At 40.9% G+C, this 21,177-nt stretch overlaps 1 protein-coding gene across 1 annotated transcript in view; it reads left to right on the top strand.

Moving 5' to 3' along the window:
- FBLN2 (fibulin 2) overlaps positions 1 to 4,782 on the top strand; it is an 83,727-nt gene extending 78,945 nt beyond the window's left edge. Inside the window, exons 16-17 of the mRNA XM_065749253.1 lie at positions 1,940 to 2,063; positions 3,093 to 4,782. Of these exons, the coding sequence (XP_065605325.1) occupies positions 1,940 to 2,063; positions 3,093 to 3,450 (482 nt within the window). The 3' untranslated portion in view covers positions 3,451 to 4,782. The remainder of the gene's footprint in view (positions 1 to 1,939; positions 2,064 to 3,092) is intronic.
- The last annotated feature ends 16,395 nt before the right edge of the window (positions 4,783 to 21,177 follow it).

Here is a 21,177-nt window from a genome sequence, read left to right as displayed (position 1 = left end):
AGCTGGATTATAATCAAGAAGATAATATTGGCTTCCACCAGGTGAGGATTTGGCCTCACTTACCTGTCATCTGACCAGTTCCTAGAAGTTAATGGTGGTACATTCTTTGTACCCTGTTTTTTTTTCAGACAAATGAGTTGTGTTCCGTGTAAAAGCATCTCAACATATGGATCTTTTTGGAGAAACTGTATGGTATTTTGCAGCATAGCCAAACTGGTGAAGTGAGTGTTTTCACGACAGTGATTGCAATATGGAAGAAATTTTCTTTTCACCTAGGGGCACTTTGGAGAATCAGCAAGGGATTTAATTTACTTTGATTCTCTCTTACTTCCTATTGTATACTTTTCTTTGCAAGACTTTTAAACCAGTCAGCACAGTGTATGAGATCAGTTCTCATCCCGGGGCGATGTGGGGAGAGGGAGCTTATAGGCTTCCTCCAAGGAGTCTGTCTCCTCTGTGACAATTGGCAGAACTGCAGAGTCCTGCACAATTCACGTGGTTTGTCTGTTAGCATTTATTTCATTTTAAAGCCTCCGTGCGTTGTCTAGACATTTGGGAGTACACAATGTGACTGTGAGGTCCTTGCCAATATTTTCTGCTCAAGCTAGATTCCTGTTATTGCATCTGGTTTTCAGCATTTTAAGGTCCATGTCTTGGGATTATGCATGTGTTATTTAGGGACCAGCATTTATGCTCTAGGCCATTAAGTGTCTTTGAGCTTTAACTGTTCTTTGTTGTCTTCTGCAGTCTTATTTCTTATAATGGGGGGGATCCTTCTATTTAACTTAACTGTATTAATCTTAACTTAATCCATGGACATGCTGTGCTGTTGGAAAGCAGTTAGATGTTTCCCAGCTATTCAGCTCATCGCTGTGCTCACACACCAAACTGTGTGCACCTCACTCACTTGGAAACACCGTGCAAGACATCGGCCAGCTCAGAGCAGGAACTGCAGGGACTACCAGTGATCTGTGGAGCTGGGCAAATCAGCCCATCATTTCTGGAAACTGTTTAAAAGCTGTCTTCTGTCCACATGGCTGCAGAGTTCTTACACAGCAGCTGTGGGGATGGACAGTTGGCTGCTCTGAGAAGTTTAGGTTTCAGCTGCCTTAGACTACTGTTATCTGATTATATCATTCTGTTTCTTTCAGCTTAGCTTATTGTACTACTTACTGCAGATTCTGACACGTCAGGAGCAAGAGAGAAAATGACAGCACAGACAGTTCTGTCCAGATGTTCGTGTTCATTTTGAGCCTCCCACGTTTTGTTTTGTTGCAGTGGGAAGTGGGAAGACAGGAGAGCTGGGGTTTTAAAACTCTTTTCCTTCTCATGGTTATTCTCCACTGGAAGTTAAACCACATGTTGCATCAGATATGTTTGGATTGAGATTAGCAAGGTTCACAGGAGTGTGCAAGTATTTGCAAAGTCAAGAAATAAACCTGGCCCATTGCAGAAGTCAGTGCTGGCTGTGTAGGAGTAGCTGCATCTGGTCATGGCCTCTGCCATGCAGAAGGAGGACGGAACACAAGCTGCTTACAGGGAATGGTGGGCTTCCTTGTTTATTGCATATGATGCAGAGTGGTACTGTCAACCTTTATTAACTGATAATGTCAAGGAAGGATTTTTTTTTTTTTCCACAGAAGACATGAATTTTAACAGGACTGGAATCTACATGCTTCAGTTGTCACTAAAAAGACAAAAATGACACGGTGAACCTGACACAGCCTACCTGAATGTGCATTTCATGTCCTGTGTTTCTTTTGGGGCTCTCACAACACCAGTCTGTGGGCAGTGGGCTGAATTACTGAGGACACAGCAACCAAGCAGCAGAAGTGGGAACCCTCAACTGACAGAATCAAACCCAGACTTGCTTCTCATGCACACACAGTACATAAATTGTGATTACTTAGCATATCTTTTCCCTTTGATTTCTTCTCAGATATTGATGAATGTGCAATAGGAACTCACAACTGTTCAGCTGCGGAGTCCTGCTATAACATCCAGGGCAGTTTCCGCTGCTTGTCCTTTGAGTGCCCCTCCAACTACAGAAAGGTGTCTGACATGTGAGTATGGCCACTGCAAAAGCAAGTAGCCATGTCTGATGTTATGTAGTGCTTTAGTTTTTGGGTGGTTCTAAGCACTCAGAGCTGTAATAAGCTGCCTTGGTCCCTGGAGTACATAGTTTTTATGCACAGAATTGTCCATTTTTCTCTTTTCCTTCTTCCAGACCCCAGAGATTCTGTTTATATCCAGCTGCTGCAACAGCAGTCACCAGAGCTTCAGTCGTACTTTCCCATGCTTACCAAAGCTCTAAAAGGGCTCGCTCTGTTTCTGTTTAACTTAAAAATAAAAATAAAAATAAATCTATTGCTGCAGCTCGTAGAATGGCTTTAGGGCTCCTTGGTTAATATGCATCTTGCAGCTCCCTGGAAATGGTTGAAATGTTGAATGGCAGTGGGATGAGAAGGATGCCAGGTTCAGGAAATATTGGACCCTATAGCACCCAGTTCCTAAGCCACTAAAAAGGCTCTGGACCCCCAGGATCTCCCCACCCATTTCCTGCCAACGCTTTGGAAAGCCAGAAGAAAGCTTAAGAAATTCCTGCGTTGCAAAGTGGAGAACAGTTGAGTTGACAGAGAAACAAATATGGAGGAACCTGGAGAGAATCTCTCTCCTTCCCATATTTAAAGCTGCATTCACTGTAGTAAGTCTTAGTTGCTAATCACTTAAGACATTCTTTTCCTGCCTTACAGAATTAGCAGCTTTTCAAGCTGAGGACTTGGTTTTCCCTTGTTTTGATCTTGGAGCATTGTCCCAAGCTTATGCTGTTGGTGAATCAGGCTCCTTCCAAGCTCTGTGCTTGTCCATGGTTGTTTTCTTGCTCTGTTGTACTCTGACAGTTTTATCATCTACCAATGTTTTATGGACCCTATAAAAGCAGAGTATTCAGCTGGTGCTTACACAGGTGAAGGGCGGGACTCGTGTTTGCCTAGCACAGACTGAAGACTTCCTTGACTTTGCAGTCCTCTGAAACATATCTATCTTTTACCCATTACATGGACACTGACAGGTCTTCATTTTGCTTCTCACAGGAGGTGTGAACGGATCAGTTGCTTTAATTATCTGGACTGCCAAAATACCCCAGTGCGCATCACCTATTACCAGCTGAATTTCCAAACCAATATCATGGTCCCAGCACACATTTTCCGCATTGGACCATCGCCTGCCTATGCTGGAGACAACATCATCCTTACTATCAACAAAGGAAATGAGGAAAACTACTTCAGCACTCGAAGGCTGAACTCATACACGGGCATTGTGTATCTTCAGCGACAGGTCAAGGAGCCTAAAGACTTTTTGTTAGATGTTGAAATGAAACTGTGGCGTCAGGGAACATACACTACTTTTCTTGCCAAAATTTACATTTTCATCACAGCTCATGCATACTGAAGCATGTATTGACATTGGAATTTATTGGTGCTATGCTCTTTACCTGTTCTACCAAAGCTTAATATTGTTGAACTGGCATTTAACGTATCTAGCCTTTATGTTATTTTTCTGTCATTGCTTTAAACTTTTTTTTATTGGTTGTGTAAATTAAGTTAATTTTTTTCTTTGTCGTTTTGCTTTCTTATATAATTCTTCACATCATCATTTGACAATGAGCAAAAGAAGGATTAGAAAGGCAATACATACATTGTGTTAAATGCAGGAACCTTTTCTTAGAAATTACTTTTAGGTTTAGTCATATCTGCAAGGTATTGCACTAGAGAGGAGAGAGGTTCACTTGGGAGCTTTTTGCATTAGGAGAAAAAGGCTTGAGCAATTTCTCTTTGCTACACAAACATGGTTTGCCCACTGAAGTTTTTCTGTGTTGAGATACTGTGTCAAGGGCTGCGCATATACATTGACAGTTAACTCACCTCATGTTACAGGTTTGTTTTCCTCCTTCCATCTTTCATAATATGTTGCCTTAAAATATATATAAATAAAAGAGAACTCCGCCAGTGAACAAGCCTATGACTGAGCCTTGCTTTAGTAAGACTGCTCCTATGATAAGTTTTGGCAAGACCTTGGCTTTCAGAGGATACCGTGCTTTAGGGGAAAAGCTCGCACTGCCATTTTTAATAGTTTGCTATAGGTTCTTGAATTCTTCTCTACACAAAACCATTCTATTTAGCTTACTGTAGGTGCAGATTAGATGTATTATAATTCTTTAAGGGAAGTCAAAGAGGAAATGTGGAAATAATCAACTGCTGCCCTTAGTTTTAAGTCCTGTGTGTGCTGCTGAGGAATAATTTGCAATTTTAAATAAACAAAAGGGGAGTTGCTTCTGTTTTTCAGGAAAATTACTTCATTTGTGTTACCAAATGACGCAGGGGAAAATGCTAGTTAAACTGGTGGTTTGTATTATGCCATTTAGAAATAGCACAACTTAAGTTTTGAGTTGGATTTCCTCTAGTTCCACAGGAAACTGGAAGAGGTCCAAAGCTGAAGGCCAGATGTGGTAAAGCTTAGTATAATCAAAGTGTTTGTTAGGATTTAGAAACGAACATCAGAGCGTCTCTTTTTCTGAGGGAGAAGAAAAAGCTCCAGTGTTGAAATTCTCTGAACTTCCTTTGTTCTGGCTATAATTACTCCATAAAATGTTTTGATGGAAAAACATAGCTACAGCATATTGATGTTTTTTACACTGCATTTTGATAGTCTGTTCTTTTCTACAATCATTCTTATTTTGACCAGTTTGTACATATAAATTTAAAAAAGAGAGAGAGAGATAGAGAGAAAGAGAATTTAAATCTTATGGCTTTTTATGCCATAACAATACTTCTGTTATATTGTAAAAATATTTGTCTGAAATCCATCTTAAAATCTTGTAACCACCACCAATAGGTTGAGAGGGGAGATGTACGGTTTTCATTATGTCCCAAGGCCAACTTCTACCACTTCAGGTAAATTACTTCTTTAATTCACACTCCCTCTGTATCTGACATCATAAAGACTTACTGCTTGAGAAGAAATATTGATATTCCTCAGTTGTAAAATATGGGATGTCTGAAAGTTTGCATACATTAAGTTTCTTGGTTTGTTTTTGTTCATTTGTTTTGTTGTTTTTTTGTCTATAAAAGTAATTTTGTAAAAGTGACCTTCCATCTATCTTTTGTTTTCCTTAGCTACCAGTTTCATAAGCTTTTAGCAAAGAAATGCCATCAGAGAAACACGTTTATGCAATCTGTCATTTCAATTAATGCATATCTTACAGCTACAGGCCTGGCAAGATGAAGAGGCAACTGTAAGAATGAGTAGGAGAGCCTTCCAGATTCATTATGCTGCATACATGTTAAGTGGTGATATGTTTCTCCATGCCCCAGTGGGACACATAGGAGTCACTGAAACCCGGAGTTTTCCATCAGCATTAGTAGTTGATTGAGTGTAAATGATATTCAAGTGCTGACAGTCTTTCTTGTCAGAGAACAAATGGACAAGACATTTGTTACTTGGAGACCTTCTGCTGACTAAAAACAACTGTAGTCAATCATATTAAGGCTCTGGCACTTTGTAGCACAGAATTTTCATTTTCTAGACAGGTAGTTGATGAAGAAAGTTTTAGGAAAGGCTTTGCATATGATTGCAAGAGAAATGCCATGTTATTAAAAAATGTCATCATTAGCACTGTGGACAACAGGCATTTGATACAAGTGGAAGTCATTGCTTGATGCAACTGGTCAAAGCAAAGGAAAGGCTGGTGGTGGATAATTTCACATGTTCCCAAGGTTGGAAATGAGCTTTATGTGACAACTCATGTTCTGTTTAACTTTTCAGATTATTTACTCCCTGCCTCTATGAAATGACTTCTTTGTATTTGGTGATTGTATTTCTTGGGTGCTCCAGCAGTCCTAGAGAATAAGGAAGATCATGTGTATTGCTGGAAGGGAAAAGAAACGAAGACCTGTGTGTGTGCTGGAGACTTGAGTGAGTTACAGTTCGAAACATGAGGGGTGTTTATGACTGGAATTTTCTTAACATATACTTGGAATGATGTAAGTAGCAGTACCTGGGTGAGAAAGGTGTTTTAGCTAGTATTTAGCATCAGGGAGAAAGCATTTTCCTATCTTTTTGTGTGTAAAAAATACACATTTATGGATTTCTCCAGCTGCTGATGAGTTGGTGCTACTATTCCTTTGTGAGCTTAATAGAAGAATAGGTACCAGAGTGCTCTTGTGCCTTTCTCATTCAGTTCATTGTGGAGGATGGCTGCACATCACTGAAGAGTAAGTTGTAAATTCTATTGGACCCAAATTCTGCTATTAGTTCCAAGATCACACAAACAGAACTTTATTTACCTTCATTTCTTTACATCTTTGTATCCGCTATTCCTTAGTCATATGAGTTGGGACAGAAAAAGATCCAAGACTTAGGAATGTTATATTTTGGATCATCTTTTAAGGTTGATACTGTAACTAAAGATAAACAGCAATAATGGTTTTAATGTTATGGCATGAGACATGCTCTTCTGCAAAGGTCCCATTTGAAACCCACATGGCAGCACAGGGTGGGTGGGGTATTTCAGGGAGCAGGGGAAATCCAGAGCCTCCTCCTCATTCCTCTCCTGCAAGGGGCAATTAGTCAAAGAGTCAATTTCTCTACGCACACACCTCACTGGAGGAAGTGTAGCTGCCTCCCCTCAATAGGGCTTTCCTGGTGTCACTGCTCTTCTACAGACTGCCTCAGCACTGGGAGCCTGGACTCATTAAGAAACTAACGAATTGCCTCTGTGTCCCCAGCTGGTAGTGCTTTGCTGGTACCAGCACCTGCTGACAATCAGCTTCTGGGTGGAGCTGGGCACTGGATAGGGGCTATTTCCCCTCTGCCTGCTAGGTCACCAGGTGTGCTTGTGCCATCATTTGCTTGTGTGGGAGCAGAGGCTGTGGTGCTCTGAAAACTTCTGCTTTTCAGAGTGTGTCTAGAAGGAAGAGAGTACTGAAAACTGCACGTGCGGGGTAGAAAGCAAGGAAGAGCGAGACAGCAACAACAAAAAAGTAAGATTTCAACAGTTATCTGGTGGCAAGTATTTATGCTGATGAATCTGGATTTCTGTGTGGTTGTAGGTAAAGGTTTGTGCATGTGATTAAAACCAGGGTCCTTTGGGGTAGGTAAGTTTTCTGTTTTCCTTGAGACTTTTGAAGGGCAGTAAGTTGCTTTCATCTGGTTTGCAGGAGGGGGAGGCTGTTGCAGATTCTCCCTCTCTGTTCTTTATAGTTGTTTTCTATTTTTTCATATTTCCATTATCCCCACTTGTGCTATGAGGATGAGAAAGCTCCAGCTGGGGAGAATTAGGATACTGGAGTAAAAATAGATTCTGAGGTTAAATAAAAAATATCTTCTCACTTGTAGGGTTCTCTGCATGATAGAGACATTCATTTTGAAACGACTATTGAAAACTAGGATTTAATTGTATTCAGTTTTCATGATGAGAAATGGAAGTCACAGACTTTAAGCTTTTTGTTTTCTAGAGTGCTTCTTTCTCGTGCTTCTTTCTCGTTTGCCTCTGCTTTATAAATAGTAATCTATGGATAGGGCTGTTCCAGAGCTTTGGAGCCCTTTAGCTTTTATTCTTCAAGGGCTCTTGCTCAGTGTACTCTGACACACAGTGCAGGAGGTAGCAGGTTGGTGCCTCTCCTTGTCCTGGAGCTCTATCACTGCCTGCAGTTTGGGAAGATTGGTTTCTTTCTGCCTGCTCTGACGTGGACTTCTCAGGACAGGTGGCAACACTGGCTTCCCATGGGCTAAAGCTCCTGATAGAGCAGGGTTATAAATTCTAACATATGTTATGGATTTTCTATTTTTGGCTGGGAATGGAGAAGAGTATGATGACAGTGTGGTGCCCTACGTACTGAGAAGGGAGGGAGAGGATGAGTTCCTTTGTACATCAACATGTATTCTGAGCTGCAGCCAAGAACTGTGCTAACTGCAAAAATTCCCCACAATAAATTAAAAGTCTAATTCTATTTTGGAATAATAGCAAGACACGCAGAGTGGTAAACTTCTCTCTGTGTCACCATTTGTAGAAAGTAATTGTTAGAAAATGTTGACAACAACTGATTCCATTGAAATTAAGGAGAAGATATCCAAAATGATGATATTAAGGAGTCGTACATGGAATAATTTCATCTTGGGGGGGAAAGGCTGATAATCTGAGAATGAAGTACTCTTGGAATGTAGTGCTGCCATGTTTGGAATTTGAGGAAACAGTGTAAGGAGTGAGATGCAGTTGACAAGCACACAGAACCTTTCTGGGCAATATACCATGATCCAAATTTTGTTTTTGTTAGCAGTGACAAAGTACATGCTCTAAGCGAGAGGCCCTTGTGGCCTGTTCTGTCTCATGGTTATAACCTCTGACTGCAGCTGGAATACACAGTAGATGCAGGTCACTGCACTTTAAAACTGAGGACGTTCCTTCATTTTGCTGGGATGCATTTCAGGGTGGATGAAAACATGCCTTCCTTTGCTGTCATGGGAAACTTGTGTGTCCTGTAGTTTAAATAGAATATTGAGCTGCTGCAGCCATTGAAACATGAAGTTCTCTCTTCTTACCAATGTCCTTCACAGGTTTATAAACAAATAATCCCAGTTAATCTTAGCTGTTGGAAAGGGCTGTTACAATTAATCTCATTATCTTTCAGATGCACCTTGAAGAAGTAGCTTTCACACTGTCCAGCAATGTTTTATACAGCTTCAGACTGTCTGATGTAAAAGTGTGTAATTATGGAGTAACTGTACAGTACTGCACAGAATACCTGCTGTGGGTGGGGAGGGGGGCTGTGTCTGGTCATCAGCTGCATCTCACAGTAATTATGTTCTTTAGATGTTTTTCTAATTAGGCCAGGTATGTAATATTATATCAATAGACTGTAGTGGCTAATGTAAATGAATGTGAATATCCTGTGTTACTGATGAGAGCAAAATGTAATTCTGTAGTGACTCATATTTGATATCATGGGAGTCAAGTTATACAAAAGTAGCAGTTGTTGATACAAGTGATCCCATTTACTGGGAAGGATTGAGTGCTTCACTGGGCCTCAGAAAACCTAAAGTCTGTTCTGGACTCTGTCCGAGTGGGTAACTGGGTGCAAATCTATTGCACTTAGAGCTTCTAGATGTCTATGCATTCAACACAAGAGTTACAAAGTAAATCCTCTTGCTTTACTCTGTAAGAGTAGCATCGACTGTTTATATTGTGGTCGCACAGATGTGGTTAGAGACTGGCATAAATTCTGCTGATTCCTTCTTCCCAGTGATCCTAGTACCAGATGCCAGTAGGTGATGCTGGTAGGTGGAAGGGAGGAGACCAGGTGGGTTCTAGGTGTCACAAGCATAGGGTTCTTATGGGCTGTGTCATGTACCACTAGCCATCTTCTGCTAACTTGGGTAGCACTAATAAATGTAAAACAACAATGAAAAAAAATCAATAACCTTTAAAGTAAGGACTTCCTAAGAAGAGTCCTTGATTAAAAAAACAAAACTATAATGAGCCATATTCTCAGCAGCTGTTGATGCAGAGCTCCACTGAACTGAAAGTTAATTGAAGTCACAGTTTCAATTGTAACTTAATTCCCTCTCTGAGGAGGGGAAGGAAGACATATATAACAGGTGCCTGTTGTGTTGTGTGAATTGCACCTGAATGATCCTGACATGCAGTGGTGACTGTATTTGATTGTGGTTACTCCATAACATCTTTCTAAAGATACCGTTTGGCTTGTAAATTTAACAGTGAGAAGGGGGAAAGGCCAGGCCTCCTGTTTGGAGGGATGCTAGAAATCTGATAGCTACTATTAATCGGACAGTGTAAGACTTCTCCAATCCTTCCATCGGTCCTTTACCCTGTATGAAGAGAGAGTGGGCTGTCAGGTTGGTAGTGGTTGGGCTTAGTTTGCTATTGTTGTTTAGTGGCTTTGATTAAGTGTTTAGAGAAAAGGAGTTACCAGGTGTTCCCATCTCTGCTATGTAGGAGATGTGTGTCATTTGAGTAGATCCTGAGTCTTCAGTGTGCTGTGTGGGGAGGCTAGAGTTGCTTTAAGCAAGTGATGTGGGGCTGCAGAAGTCTCTACTCAGCAGTGCCCTACGATTTCCTCATTCTTTGAGATCTCTGGACTTCCACACTGTATTTGGTGCTTCTAAATCAGCAGCAATCTTCATCTCTTCTATTTATGAATTCCACCTGTAGCCTCTCTTTCCTTCTGCAGTTGCATCCTGTACTTTTCTTGGTTTTTTTCCCCTTTGTCAGGAGGCTTTTTTGCACTCTTCTGTCCCTTTAAAAGGGTTCAAAACTGCAAGCACTCAAAAATCCGTCAACCTTTGCATCATTGATTGCTTAGAGACTGCACCATTGTTAGCAGCTTGCTAGTTTCATGGCAGTGCTATTGATCTGATAGTCAAGAATTTGAATAATAATAATTTTAGTTACATTATAGTTTTAAAATGTGCATTGTGGCAGGTCTCAAGGCAGCTGTTCTGGATGCTGCTGGGAATTAGCAGAGGGTGTGGTGTTATTTGAATGAGTGCCCTGGCAATAAATAATTACTTGTTTTCCCACTTTTAAAAATTGTTTTTATGTGCTTGTGGAAGAAATCAAACGTGGGGCTTAATGTTAAATACTTTGTTTTCTATAAAACAAAATCACATGTTTTCTATATAAAAATTTGTGAGGATTTTGGATTCTTTGGCCTGTGCCCGTAAGCACCACCTCCTCTATTGTTCAGCTCGGGGAAGAGCAGCGGGCATTGCTGTGGTAGGGTCTGGTGCAGCCCATGGTCTGTGTTCAGATCCTTCACTCAGTTTGGGGTATGTTGTGAATATAGACCTGGTTAATTTTATTCTCCATTTACTTGTTTTTCTTTCTCTTTTTAGTGGTGATAAATCTGGCAGTCTTGAACAGCACAAGTAGAGGCGTTTCAGGGGCAGTAATTACATGGTAACGATTAATGAACTGGTCATAAAAAGTGAAGGATTGATGGGAGGATTTCTTTACCTGTTGACACTGGAAGACTTTGAGAAAAGGAAATCCAGGCCCAATTGTTACCTGAAGTCGCTATTTTCCTAAACCTGCCATTTGTCAGTGGCTTTTCCCACTGCACTAGCTGAATTATTTTGTAGATTTCTGTATTGCATGCAGGGATAGACGTTTTCAAATGCAAATAAAAGTGTTTTATTATCTTAGTTGTAGTACAGCTTTCTCTTCAAAATCAATAATGTGAAGATTTGCAGGCAGACTCTTTCTTCTAACCATGATCTAATTACTTAATAAGAGTTTCCCCCTACCTTCTCTTACCATTTTTCTCATTTATCTTAGCCACTGAAGAAATGTGTTTTATAACAGAGAAAATGATGCATTTAAACTTGTAACAGCAGTTCAAAGATATAGAGAATATATTTTTCTTCTGCTGATTGCTTTTCTTGGACCATTAGTTGCTCAAAAGTACAGAGGAAATAGAATGGGGGCAGTCAAACTCAGTAATAATTGTTTGCAGTTGAAACTGCACGTGAGCTCCCTGTGTGTATTTTTTCAGTTCTTGTGTTCAGGATGTTATTCTTTCTCTGCATGTCAGTGTCTTGTTTGGTGAATGCTTGTGTAGGAACTGTGAACATGATAGGGTGCTTTCTCTGTGATGTGAAACAAGGCTCTGCCACGTCCACCTGTGCAGCTCTGCTGCTGGCTGCCAGGGCTTCCACTGGATCTTGTTATTTCTTCTGACTCTGAATCAAAGTTTTGGCCATGCTGCAGCCTGAAGAAGTTTGCAGCTCCAACTCAGGTTTGTCTTACAAAAAAGTTGAACCACTTCTTAAAACCCGTCTTGCAAACCAGGTTTTATTGAAAATCTGGGCAGCTGGGATTATTTTTTTTTCTTTAAGTCAAAACTTTAAGATCGTTCTTCTGTTTACTGGCACTGCTCATTTGAAAGTCTTGTATGGAATGTGAAACTAAAGCTTTGTGTTAGCATAAACATTTCAGGGTCTTTCATCAGATCTTTGTGCTTACTCTCACTATATTTCATCATTGTTTCTCCTTAATGAGATCTGTGGGTACTGGCTAGACAGACAGTCATAAGTTCACTCTATTGCTTTGTATGGACCTTTCTGTTTTTCCTTTTATCCTTCCCACATCTGTCTCTGTGAGTTTTGACTGGTTTGCTTGGCTCCAAGGGTGCTGAAACAAACCAGTTTCTAGATTTCTCCTTATTTGGAACAAGTGCCCTTATCGCTGTTGCCAAGAATATTTTGTGCTGAGTGGCAGAAGTCCAGGAGCTCACCGCAGTGCTTGGAGGTCTGGGGTTCCTGGAGAAAGCTGGGGCTGGGGTGGTTAGCTCAGGAGTACAGTGTCAGTCTGAAGGTGCTGGACAGCCTATGTGCAGTTCTGTCCTTCCTCGATGATTCACAGTCAGGTGCTGATATCTTCAGTAATCCTCGTGTTTCAATTTGATGCTGAGATGAAAGGATTTCTTACCTCTAACAAAGCCTGCATTTTTTTTCTTTTTGGTAGTAACTCCAGTTTATTTGAACAGTATTTAGTCATCTCAAGATACATAGTATACGTAAAGACCCCTCAGGACATTGGAGATGCTCTGATCTGATCTTTATTTTCTACAATAAACTAAAAGAGGATTTTTGAGCTCCATAAGGAAAGCTCTCTGTCCTTCCTTCTTGTTCTGGAGGGCTGTCTTACAAACAATGAACTTCTCAACTCAGAACAAAGGACTGAGAGCCTGTTTGTCAGAGGACTGTAGTAAGGAGGGAGTAAATGGAAAAAACACTTAAAAATGAAAGCAGATATGGGATCACCCACAAAAAAAATAAAATAGTTCTGCAAAATCAAGGTTTTCTTTTAAGTGCAATTGGTAAAAGCAATGACTGAACCAGTTGCAATTATCCTTGTTGTGCTGTCAGCTGACAATTAGCTAACAGGCACAAGAAGCATTTAATACTAGCTTTAATGGTGTATAATTTTAAGGACCCTGAAACAATAAACTGTATGGTTCATTATATACTTCTAATGAGTAGCAGTTGGGGAAGTATCCCACCTCCAGGCCAGTCCATTTGTTCTGCTGTGACCATCTGATCTGCTCAGTGAGCCCCATCTCTGTGCACATTGGAGACTGAAAGCTGGGGCAGACATGCTTTTGGAGACTTTCTACCGTGTAGAATTGGATGGCACCATTTTGAGACATCGCTGCAAGGAATTAAATCCGTCAAACTGTAAGTGCTGAGGCTCACCGTGGTTCAGCAGATGCACTTTAGTTCTGGGTTGTTGGCAAGATTAGCATGTAGACTTTGATGAAATCATTGCAGTGTGGCATGTGGCTGGTTTTAGGGGGGTAAAAAAAAAAGGAGCAAAGTAAGATACCCCCTTGCTGAAAGCTGGCAGAGCAGAAGGAAGGAATATTTTAGATTATGTGAGTGTAGGGCTTTGAGCAGGGAGCTGGCTGGCTTATAGCAGACTGACATAATGTTGAAGAAGGGAGCCAGAAGAGTGGGTGGATTCCTTGCTGGCGATGAATACACAAGCATGGCTGGCATTTGTGATGTGAGTGTGCCTTGAGAGTGGGTTGCTGAAGATTGGGCTGTCCCAGGTAGCAGCTGTGTCCAAAAAACTGCATCTTTTCCATTTGTGCCTGGTTGAAAGATTGTGATCTTCATTAGGAGTGCAGGCATCGTTGCTCTGTTCTGTGGCCTTGTCCCCTTGCTCTCGGAAGGTGGCACGGCCTGTATGCTGCTGCAGTGCAGACTAGCCCTGAATGTGGCAATTGGTTTCTCGGGCCTTGTTTCTTCTATTGCTGAGGCCATCGTGAATCTTAGCAGTGTATAAATGAATTTCAGTGGGTAAAAGCTGCATCTGTGTTCAGGCTACTTGACCCTGGCAGAATGAGGCCAAGAGGCTTGAGCTGGCTTTGCAGGCCAAAAGGTTTAGTCTCTCCCCTCTGCAAAACCATGGTGGGACTTCACACAAGCTGTTTTGACTTTGGCTACTTGTGGGAATGCTCTGTCTTAATCACAGAGAATGGCTGTGGGCATCTCCTTGGGAAGAGACCAGAGCTTAATTTCTTGCACTGCTACAGCTTTAGTGTGTAGGCAAATCAGCTAAGCTCCATTCTCCTTGCTTTCCTCTAGCATAGGGAACATGCAGTCCTTTAACCTGTACTGCATGAACACATGAAAGACTGATTTATTTATTTTAAGATACAATAAAGATAAATGCTACCTAAACATACGAAATAAGAAAGACTGAAGCAAACTTACATTTCTTTTGAGAGGAACTGAAACCAGTTTCACTACAGTCACCAAGTCTTGCTTCTTTAACTTTTATCTAGGTTTTTTTCTTCATGATTTTGGACTGTTTTTACTGTGCATATATTGTACTGAACCTACTGGCATGTTTTCCTTCTGTCTACTTTAAGTGCTGGGTTCTATAAAGAGGATTTCATATGGCAAGCATATAATACCTGTGCTCTCTGATCCCTGTCACAGGTTTGTGTAGGGAAATAAGGTTAGTATTGATGTAAAAATAGTTTCCAATTAATCAATTACTATCTCCAGGAGTGTGGGAGGGATAAGAAGCAGTAACAGGAGGCAACCTCATCTCTGCAAACAGACAGAAGGTGCATGGCAGACATCTTGAAGAAGGGTTGACATTTTAAGCACTGTAAGCCTGCAGGGAGGGACAGCATTGCTTTTGAGATGTACGTGGTAAAAATAAAAAGAATCAGACAAGCTTTGGAGCACACCAGTTGAAAAAACACTTGAGCCTGAATACTTGATGCTTTGTAACACCGCATCCTTAAGTGCAACTAAGATATGATCTCTTCCCTTTTGAGCCATCTCTCTCATATCCCAAGACCTCCGTGACTGAAGTTACACCAGTAGGTTTTGACTTCTAGACTTTTTTCCCATGCTTGTTAGGATTGTCTGCATTTACCCTTCTTTAAGGCATGCTGTGTATCCTGGATGCCTTGGGGAGATTAAGCAACGGACGGGAGAGGAAGAGTTTATTTTGCTACCCTCCTGGGTTTTGTTGCTGAATATTTATTTACCTAGCAGGTCTGAATAAGCAGTCATTTGTACTGGATCTTAATTTAGATCAGGGTATCCTATGTACTGAGTAATAACTTCATTGTTTGTTATTAGGTTTTAAGTAACAGAAGTAAGAAAATAGCCCGATATATGTATAAATCTACTTATTTGTGGCAGTAAATCCACGCTTAACTCCTGTGGAAAAAGAAGGCAGGGGAGAACAGCCAAAAAACAGACCATCAGAGTTACTAACGTCAGGAGGGTTTCAGAAAGTATGTGTCTGTTATTAAGTTCACGTGGGCAAAATCCTGTGTATTGTCAGTGCTGAGGTGAGTTTTGATGAAGGATGATAGTGGTTGGCATTATGATAAATGATGGCAGAAAGTGGTGATAAATTCAATGTGTTACTTATTAGGCAGCAGTAGGAGAGTAAGTGATGGAAGCTGATCAAATGATTTACTTGAAGTGCAACTGAAAAACATTCAAGCCCCAGCTAAAATAGGCGCCTTTAATGTAGACTGTATGCTGAGGTGCTGCTATGTGGTTGGGGAAGAAATGAAGTTACAGCTGACTATTAACCTAAGTGTCTTTATAAAGATGTAATTTGGAAGAAAAGACTCCTGAGTCCTGTTAGGCTTCCTCATGTAAACATAAGCCTTGCAGAAATTCACTGCTCAGACTTCTTCCTAATGCTTTGTTTTTGGCTTATCCTACCACAGCTCTTGACAGAACAGATTTAGGGGCCGCCCTGTATTGCTTCTGCATCACAGTGCAGAATAACCGAACATATTCAGTGAATAACAACACTGTCTTTATCGGCTTTCTGATGGAGAACTTTCTGATTTAGAAGCGAGTGGGTCAGGGTAACTTCTCCTGGTGCTCCAGGACCATCAATTTGCTTTATGCTAACACCCTCCTCAGGTGCTGGTACTGAAGAATGCAGAAAGTCTGCAGATTTTCTTGGAGATAGCATCCCAAGTTTTTGTTTAGTGTATCTGTCCTATGAGAAACGTGCAGCATCTTCAGAAGGAGTTTGCTGCAAAGAATAAATACAAACCATAACCATCCATGCATGCTACTGCCACGGTATGTTTACACAGACCACTGCCATTGCTGTGATGTTAGCTGTTCCCAGCTGAGTGCAACATCCAGCCTAACAACGCTAGAGCAGCCACTGATCTTGTTCTGTAAACTATGGACTGACATAAGCTGAAACAAACAAACAAAAAAAAAGCCCTCATTTGCTTCAGGACCATTAGCAGCATTCAGAGGGGGCACCAGGAGAGATGGGTGAGAACACAGTGAATTATATGCTGCATTTTTCTTTCAAGGAATAAATACAGGAAAAAAAATTGCTTTCTTTTATTCTTTTCCTTTTTAAAATGCTGTCCTATGGCCAAGGCACACACTTACTAAGTATATTCTTAGTGTCTTATGCTTACTTGTCCTTTTTGTAGAGGACTGTTTAGCTAGATGGTGGCATAGGGTGCTCATGAGGTTCTGAAGAGCTGGGTTCATTGTGCTAATGGAAACATTCAACGTAACCTCAGACGATCAGTTTATGCTGTACAGTATTTCTTGAAATTATTCTTTCTTTTTCTCCTTTTCTCTAAACTAGTCAAAGCATTCAGTCTGAAAAGTGTTCATTGCCTGTGAGTACTATCAGCTTTTTCAGATATACAGCAGAATATAATAATGTACTTCTGTCTCATACAAGTGCAGTGAAAATATGTACGTACTTTGTTAAGCTAGAAAGTTGTGTAATTGTAAATCTTATGTTATCCAACTTCTACAAAACAGAGTAGAAATTAAAAACAATAAGGAATAGAAATGCACATCTGGGCTAGTTGAATGAGGGGACAGTCTTAAGGATCCTGTAAGTCAGACTGGCTTCAAAGTTTCATAGGAAAAGTTTGGTGCTTGTTGTCCTTAATTTCTCAATGTTACGTTATTGTGTGAAGCATTAATAGGTGGTAAAGTGGAAAACTAATGGAAATCTTTCGTATTTTTTCTGGATTGCTGCGCTTTAAGTTGATTCTGTAGTAACTCAGCCCATCACACTGGTCCCCTGAAACTCTAGTGCTCAGCTTCACCTGGAGTCCCTGACTACTGCTCCTTGTTCCTGCAGCAATGCACCCCAGAAGGCTGCCGCTGTGCTGTAGATTCTTCCTATTCTGTTTGAAATGGATGAAATTACAATTTGTACTTTATTGGGTGCCCACAACCAAGTAGTGTCAAGGACATGCTCTTTACCCCACAGATGCAAAGGGAAATCCTTGCATTTTGCTCTCTATTTCCTTGAGATTATGGCTCTGGAGGGGCTCTCAAGAATGAGAAGGAGGGGGGAAGGAGTGGTAGAAGAGTTTCTGAAGATATGTGTGCTGTGAGGAGTGGGAACTCTGCTGTGTGGGCTTCGTGGGGGTACCACCACATATGTCTGAACTGAGATGATTTAGTTATCTCATTTCTTCATGAAGGTGAATGTCTTAGAGTCTTTCAGAAAAATAATGCAAACGGAGCAATATCAAAGCTTCAATTCAGCTGTTTAAATCTGCATAGATTACAGAAGAAGCCTTTTACCTAAGCAAGTATTTCGGTGTTGAATTAATTAGCAGTTTTCTTACTGCAGTGCTTTCACAAGAACTGCATCCCACACCTGCACCCTGCACCTCACTTGGCTGCAGCCTCAGTCACATTGCCGGGCTCAGGATGTGCTAGCACAACCTGCCCTGGTTCCAAGTCATTCCTATGGAATTCACTGTGTTTAGAGTTATACTCACAGTGACCTTGCTTAATTAGCTGTCTGCACTGTGTAAATCAGCAGTGCACCGGGTTGAGAAATTTGACCGGTGCTGTGTTAAAATCTGAGGTAGAATTCCTTGTTTTCAGTGGTTTGGTTAATGATGTGCAAGGTACTGCACCTGGGTCAGGGCAGTCCCAAGCACAGATTCAGCTTGGGTGGAGAATGGCTTTGATAGCAGCTCTGAGGAGAAGGACTTGGGAGTGTTCGTTGATGAGAGGTTCAACATGAGCCAGCAACATGTGCTTGCAGCCCAGAAGGCCAACAGTATCCTGGGTTGCATCAAGAGAAGTGTGACCAGCAGGTCAAGGGATGTGATCCTGTCCTGCCCCTCTGCTCTCATGAGACCCCCCCCCGGAGTACTACATCCTGTTCTGGGACCCCCAGCACAAGAAGGACTTGGAGCTATTGGAACAGGTCCAGGGGAGGGCCATAGAGATCCTCAGCAGGCTGCAGCACCTGCCCTGAGAGGACAGCCTGAGAAAACTGGGTCACTTCAGCCTGGAGATGAGAAGACTATGGGAGGGACCTTTGTAACAGTCTTTCAGTACTTGAAGGGAACCTACAGAAAAGCTGGAGAGGGACTTTTTATAAGGATGCGTAGCAACAGGAAGAAGGGAAAACATTTTGAATTGGAAGAGGGTAGAATTTGACTAGATATCAGGAAGAAATTTTTTACTGTGAGGGTGGTGAGACACTGGAACAGGTTGCCCAGAGAAGTTGTGGGTGCCCCCTCCCTGGAAGAATAGCAGGCCAGGCCTGGCTGTGAGAAACCTGGTCTAGAGGGAGGTATCTCTCCCTACAGCAGGGGAGTTGGAACTAGATGATTGTAAAGGTCTGTTCCAACCTAAACCAATCTATGACTGTGTTCTTACAACATCCCCATATACTGCACAGTACCATGGGAAGATGACGTTACAGCTGTCATTCCCCTCCTGGTCCCATAATTCCCTCCAGCTGTGCAAATGCTTTTGGTTTTGTGATTCCCAGTAAAATTATGATTCTATGGTCACTACCTACAGTTATGACATAAATTTGTGTAACTGAAGTAGCCCAGCTGCAAAAAAAATGGAACTGCTGAGGTGGAGCGAAGTGCAGTTTAGGGGATGTGCTGAGCCAATGCTATTTATTTATTTTTAATAGAATATACAAAAATCATAGGGTGTGCAATAGGCTGCAAACAGCTTTCAGAGGTGATGGGTGAAGCAGCTAGCTAGCTAATGCTTAGCTCTAGTGTCACGGGTAAGCCCTCATTCTCTGAGCTCTGCTTTCTGGAGCTTTGCTGCTTCCCTATGTTGATCTGTTGGCCCTGAAGCATGGGCAGACAGCCTGCAGGGCTTGGCTTCTATGGTTGTGTTCACTAAAGCCAAACGATTCTGCTTTTCTGAGATAACATTCTGAGTGAAAACAACACCTAAGCTCTATGGGTATGCCGGAATGTGAGCAGTATTTTTAAAAGCTTTTGTCATTCATGATAAATTGTTGCAAGAACTCTTTCCCAGCTTCAGAGGATAAAGGCCTCTTTAGATCAGTGGATACTCCTCTTTTTAAAGCAAGGTAGCGCGTTACATTCCTCAGCTGAAATAGTCAGAAACGTGATGGGTTCTGCCATTGCACCTAAGAAAACTGCAATATCAATACCCCAAGGGATTTGTTCAGAACTAAAAACAAGCTTTCAGAAAATTTTAAGCCAGAGATTCCTTTATGTCATGATTGTGCTTTCCTGATGAAATACAGATACTGGTAAGCTATTCAAGTTGGATTACTTCAAATCTTGAGGACTGCATAGGCCACGCATCATGCTCTCCAGGAGTAGCCTGGTTCCAAGGGCAGTCTGGCTGCAGAAGCCTGGTTGGCCTCTCAAGAGGTGCAGGCCAACCCAAAAACCAATTTGTTCTATAGTTCATTTATTCATATGAGTAATCTAATCAAAGTCGATGGAAATACGCAGTGAGATCTCCTCAAACAGCTGATTCCTAGCATCTTTTGGAATTGAGTAGCTTTGCAGTAGAGGAAAAGGTGGAAGGAAGGAGAAGAAATGAATTTGTTGGAAACACTACAGTATGTAATGGTTATTTTGATGAATGTATTTCAGTCACTATAAATATGAAGCTATTAAAGACCTATGAGGGAAGGTAATAAAGAAGCAATCCGAGGAATCTATTATTTCTAACATCCCTTAGAGTGATTATTTGTTAAATTATGCTCATTGCATTCCGTTTTTATACAGAAGAAAGTACCTAGACTGGTTTCTGAGCCTCATGTACCCCACAATATTTTCTGCTGAGAGATTTTTTTATTTTTTATTTTTTTAATGAGTAGCCTTCTGTGAAGTGTTGAAGGTAGGTGAAATAAAGCCTTTCCCTTTTGTAGCAGCAAGGAAGTTGGCAAAACCCCTCTCATCTCCTTATAGTTCAGTCGAGTACTAAGAACTGTTTAAAATCTCTGCATCAAGATGATGAGCATGCATGTAATATCCTAAACTTGATGGAAACCGTGAAGAAACTATACTGCAAAACCATCAGGTATAGGCAAAAGAGTTCTTCTCTATATCAATTTACAAAGGCAGCTAGATTTTTTTTATTTTTTTTTACTTGAGTAGGAAGGCTTGAAGAGGAAAACATTGGTTTTATTTTCAATTGAAAAGTTGAATGCAAGTTCTCTCCTCTAACTTACATGCTGTCATCTATTATGGGCTGTGGAGTGGTGCTCCTACCACAATGGAGCCTGTTGGCAGAATGGGTTTGGAATGAAGAATCAGCGATACATAGATCATGAATCAGAATTCAGAGTTCTGATTTACACTTTAATTGAAGTATGCATCATAGATAGTTAAGCATTTGAATTTTAATATAATGTAAAGGTCAATGAAATGCATGCACTCTTCCTACATTTTTAATTTCCATGTTTTGGTTCATGCAGACAGATGTTCATACAGAAGAACTGGGAAACTTAATCCAACAGTTTATAAGGCCAGTTATAACAATGTCTTAATCTAATTTCAAATTACTTTCTTCTGAAGGAGAAATATAGCTGTCAAAAACATTGCTGTAGTAACTGCAATTCTATCACTTTTGTTATGTAATCTTTGGGGAAATTAGAGATTTAAGTATCAGAAACAGGCTCTGTAAACCTATACAACAAACAAAAAAATGCTGTGATTCATAACCAGCTACTATTGATTAAAAAAAAAGTGCAGTCTAGAGATTTATGAATAACTGTGACATTGACATAGTTTACTTACAGAGAAGTTTCAGCCATAGCTCTTCATTAATCTGTAAATGCTTATGAATAGGAACTTATTTATAAAT

The sequence above is a fragment of the Cyrtonyx montezumae genome, unplaced genomic scaffold (genome assembly GCF_038088225.1).
Source record: "Cyrtonyx montezumae isolate F1298 unplaced genomic scaffold, pur_monq_1.0 scaffold_6, whole genome shotgun sequence".
In the NCBI taxonomy this organism is placed as follows: domain Eukaryota; kingdom Metazoa; phylum Chordata; class Aves; order Galliformes; family Odontophoridae; genus Cyrtonyx; species Cyrtonyx montezumae.
Note: the sequence above shows the minus strand (reverse complement) of the source record. Positions and strands in the feature narration are given on the sequence as shown.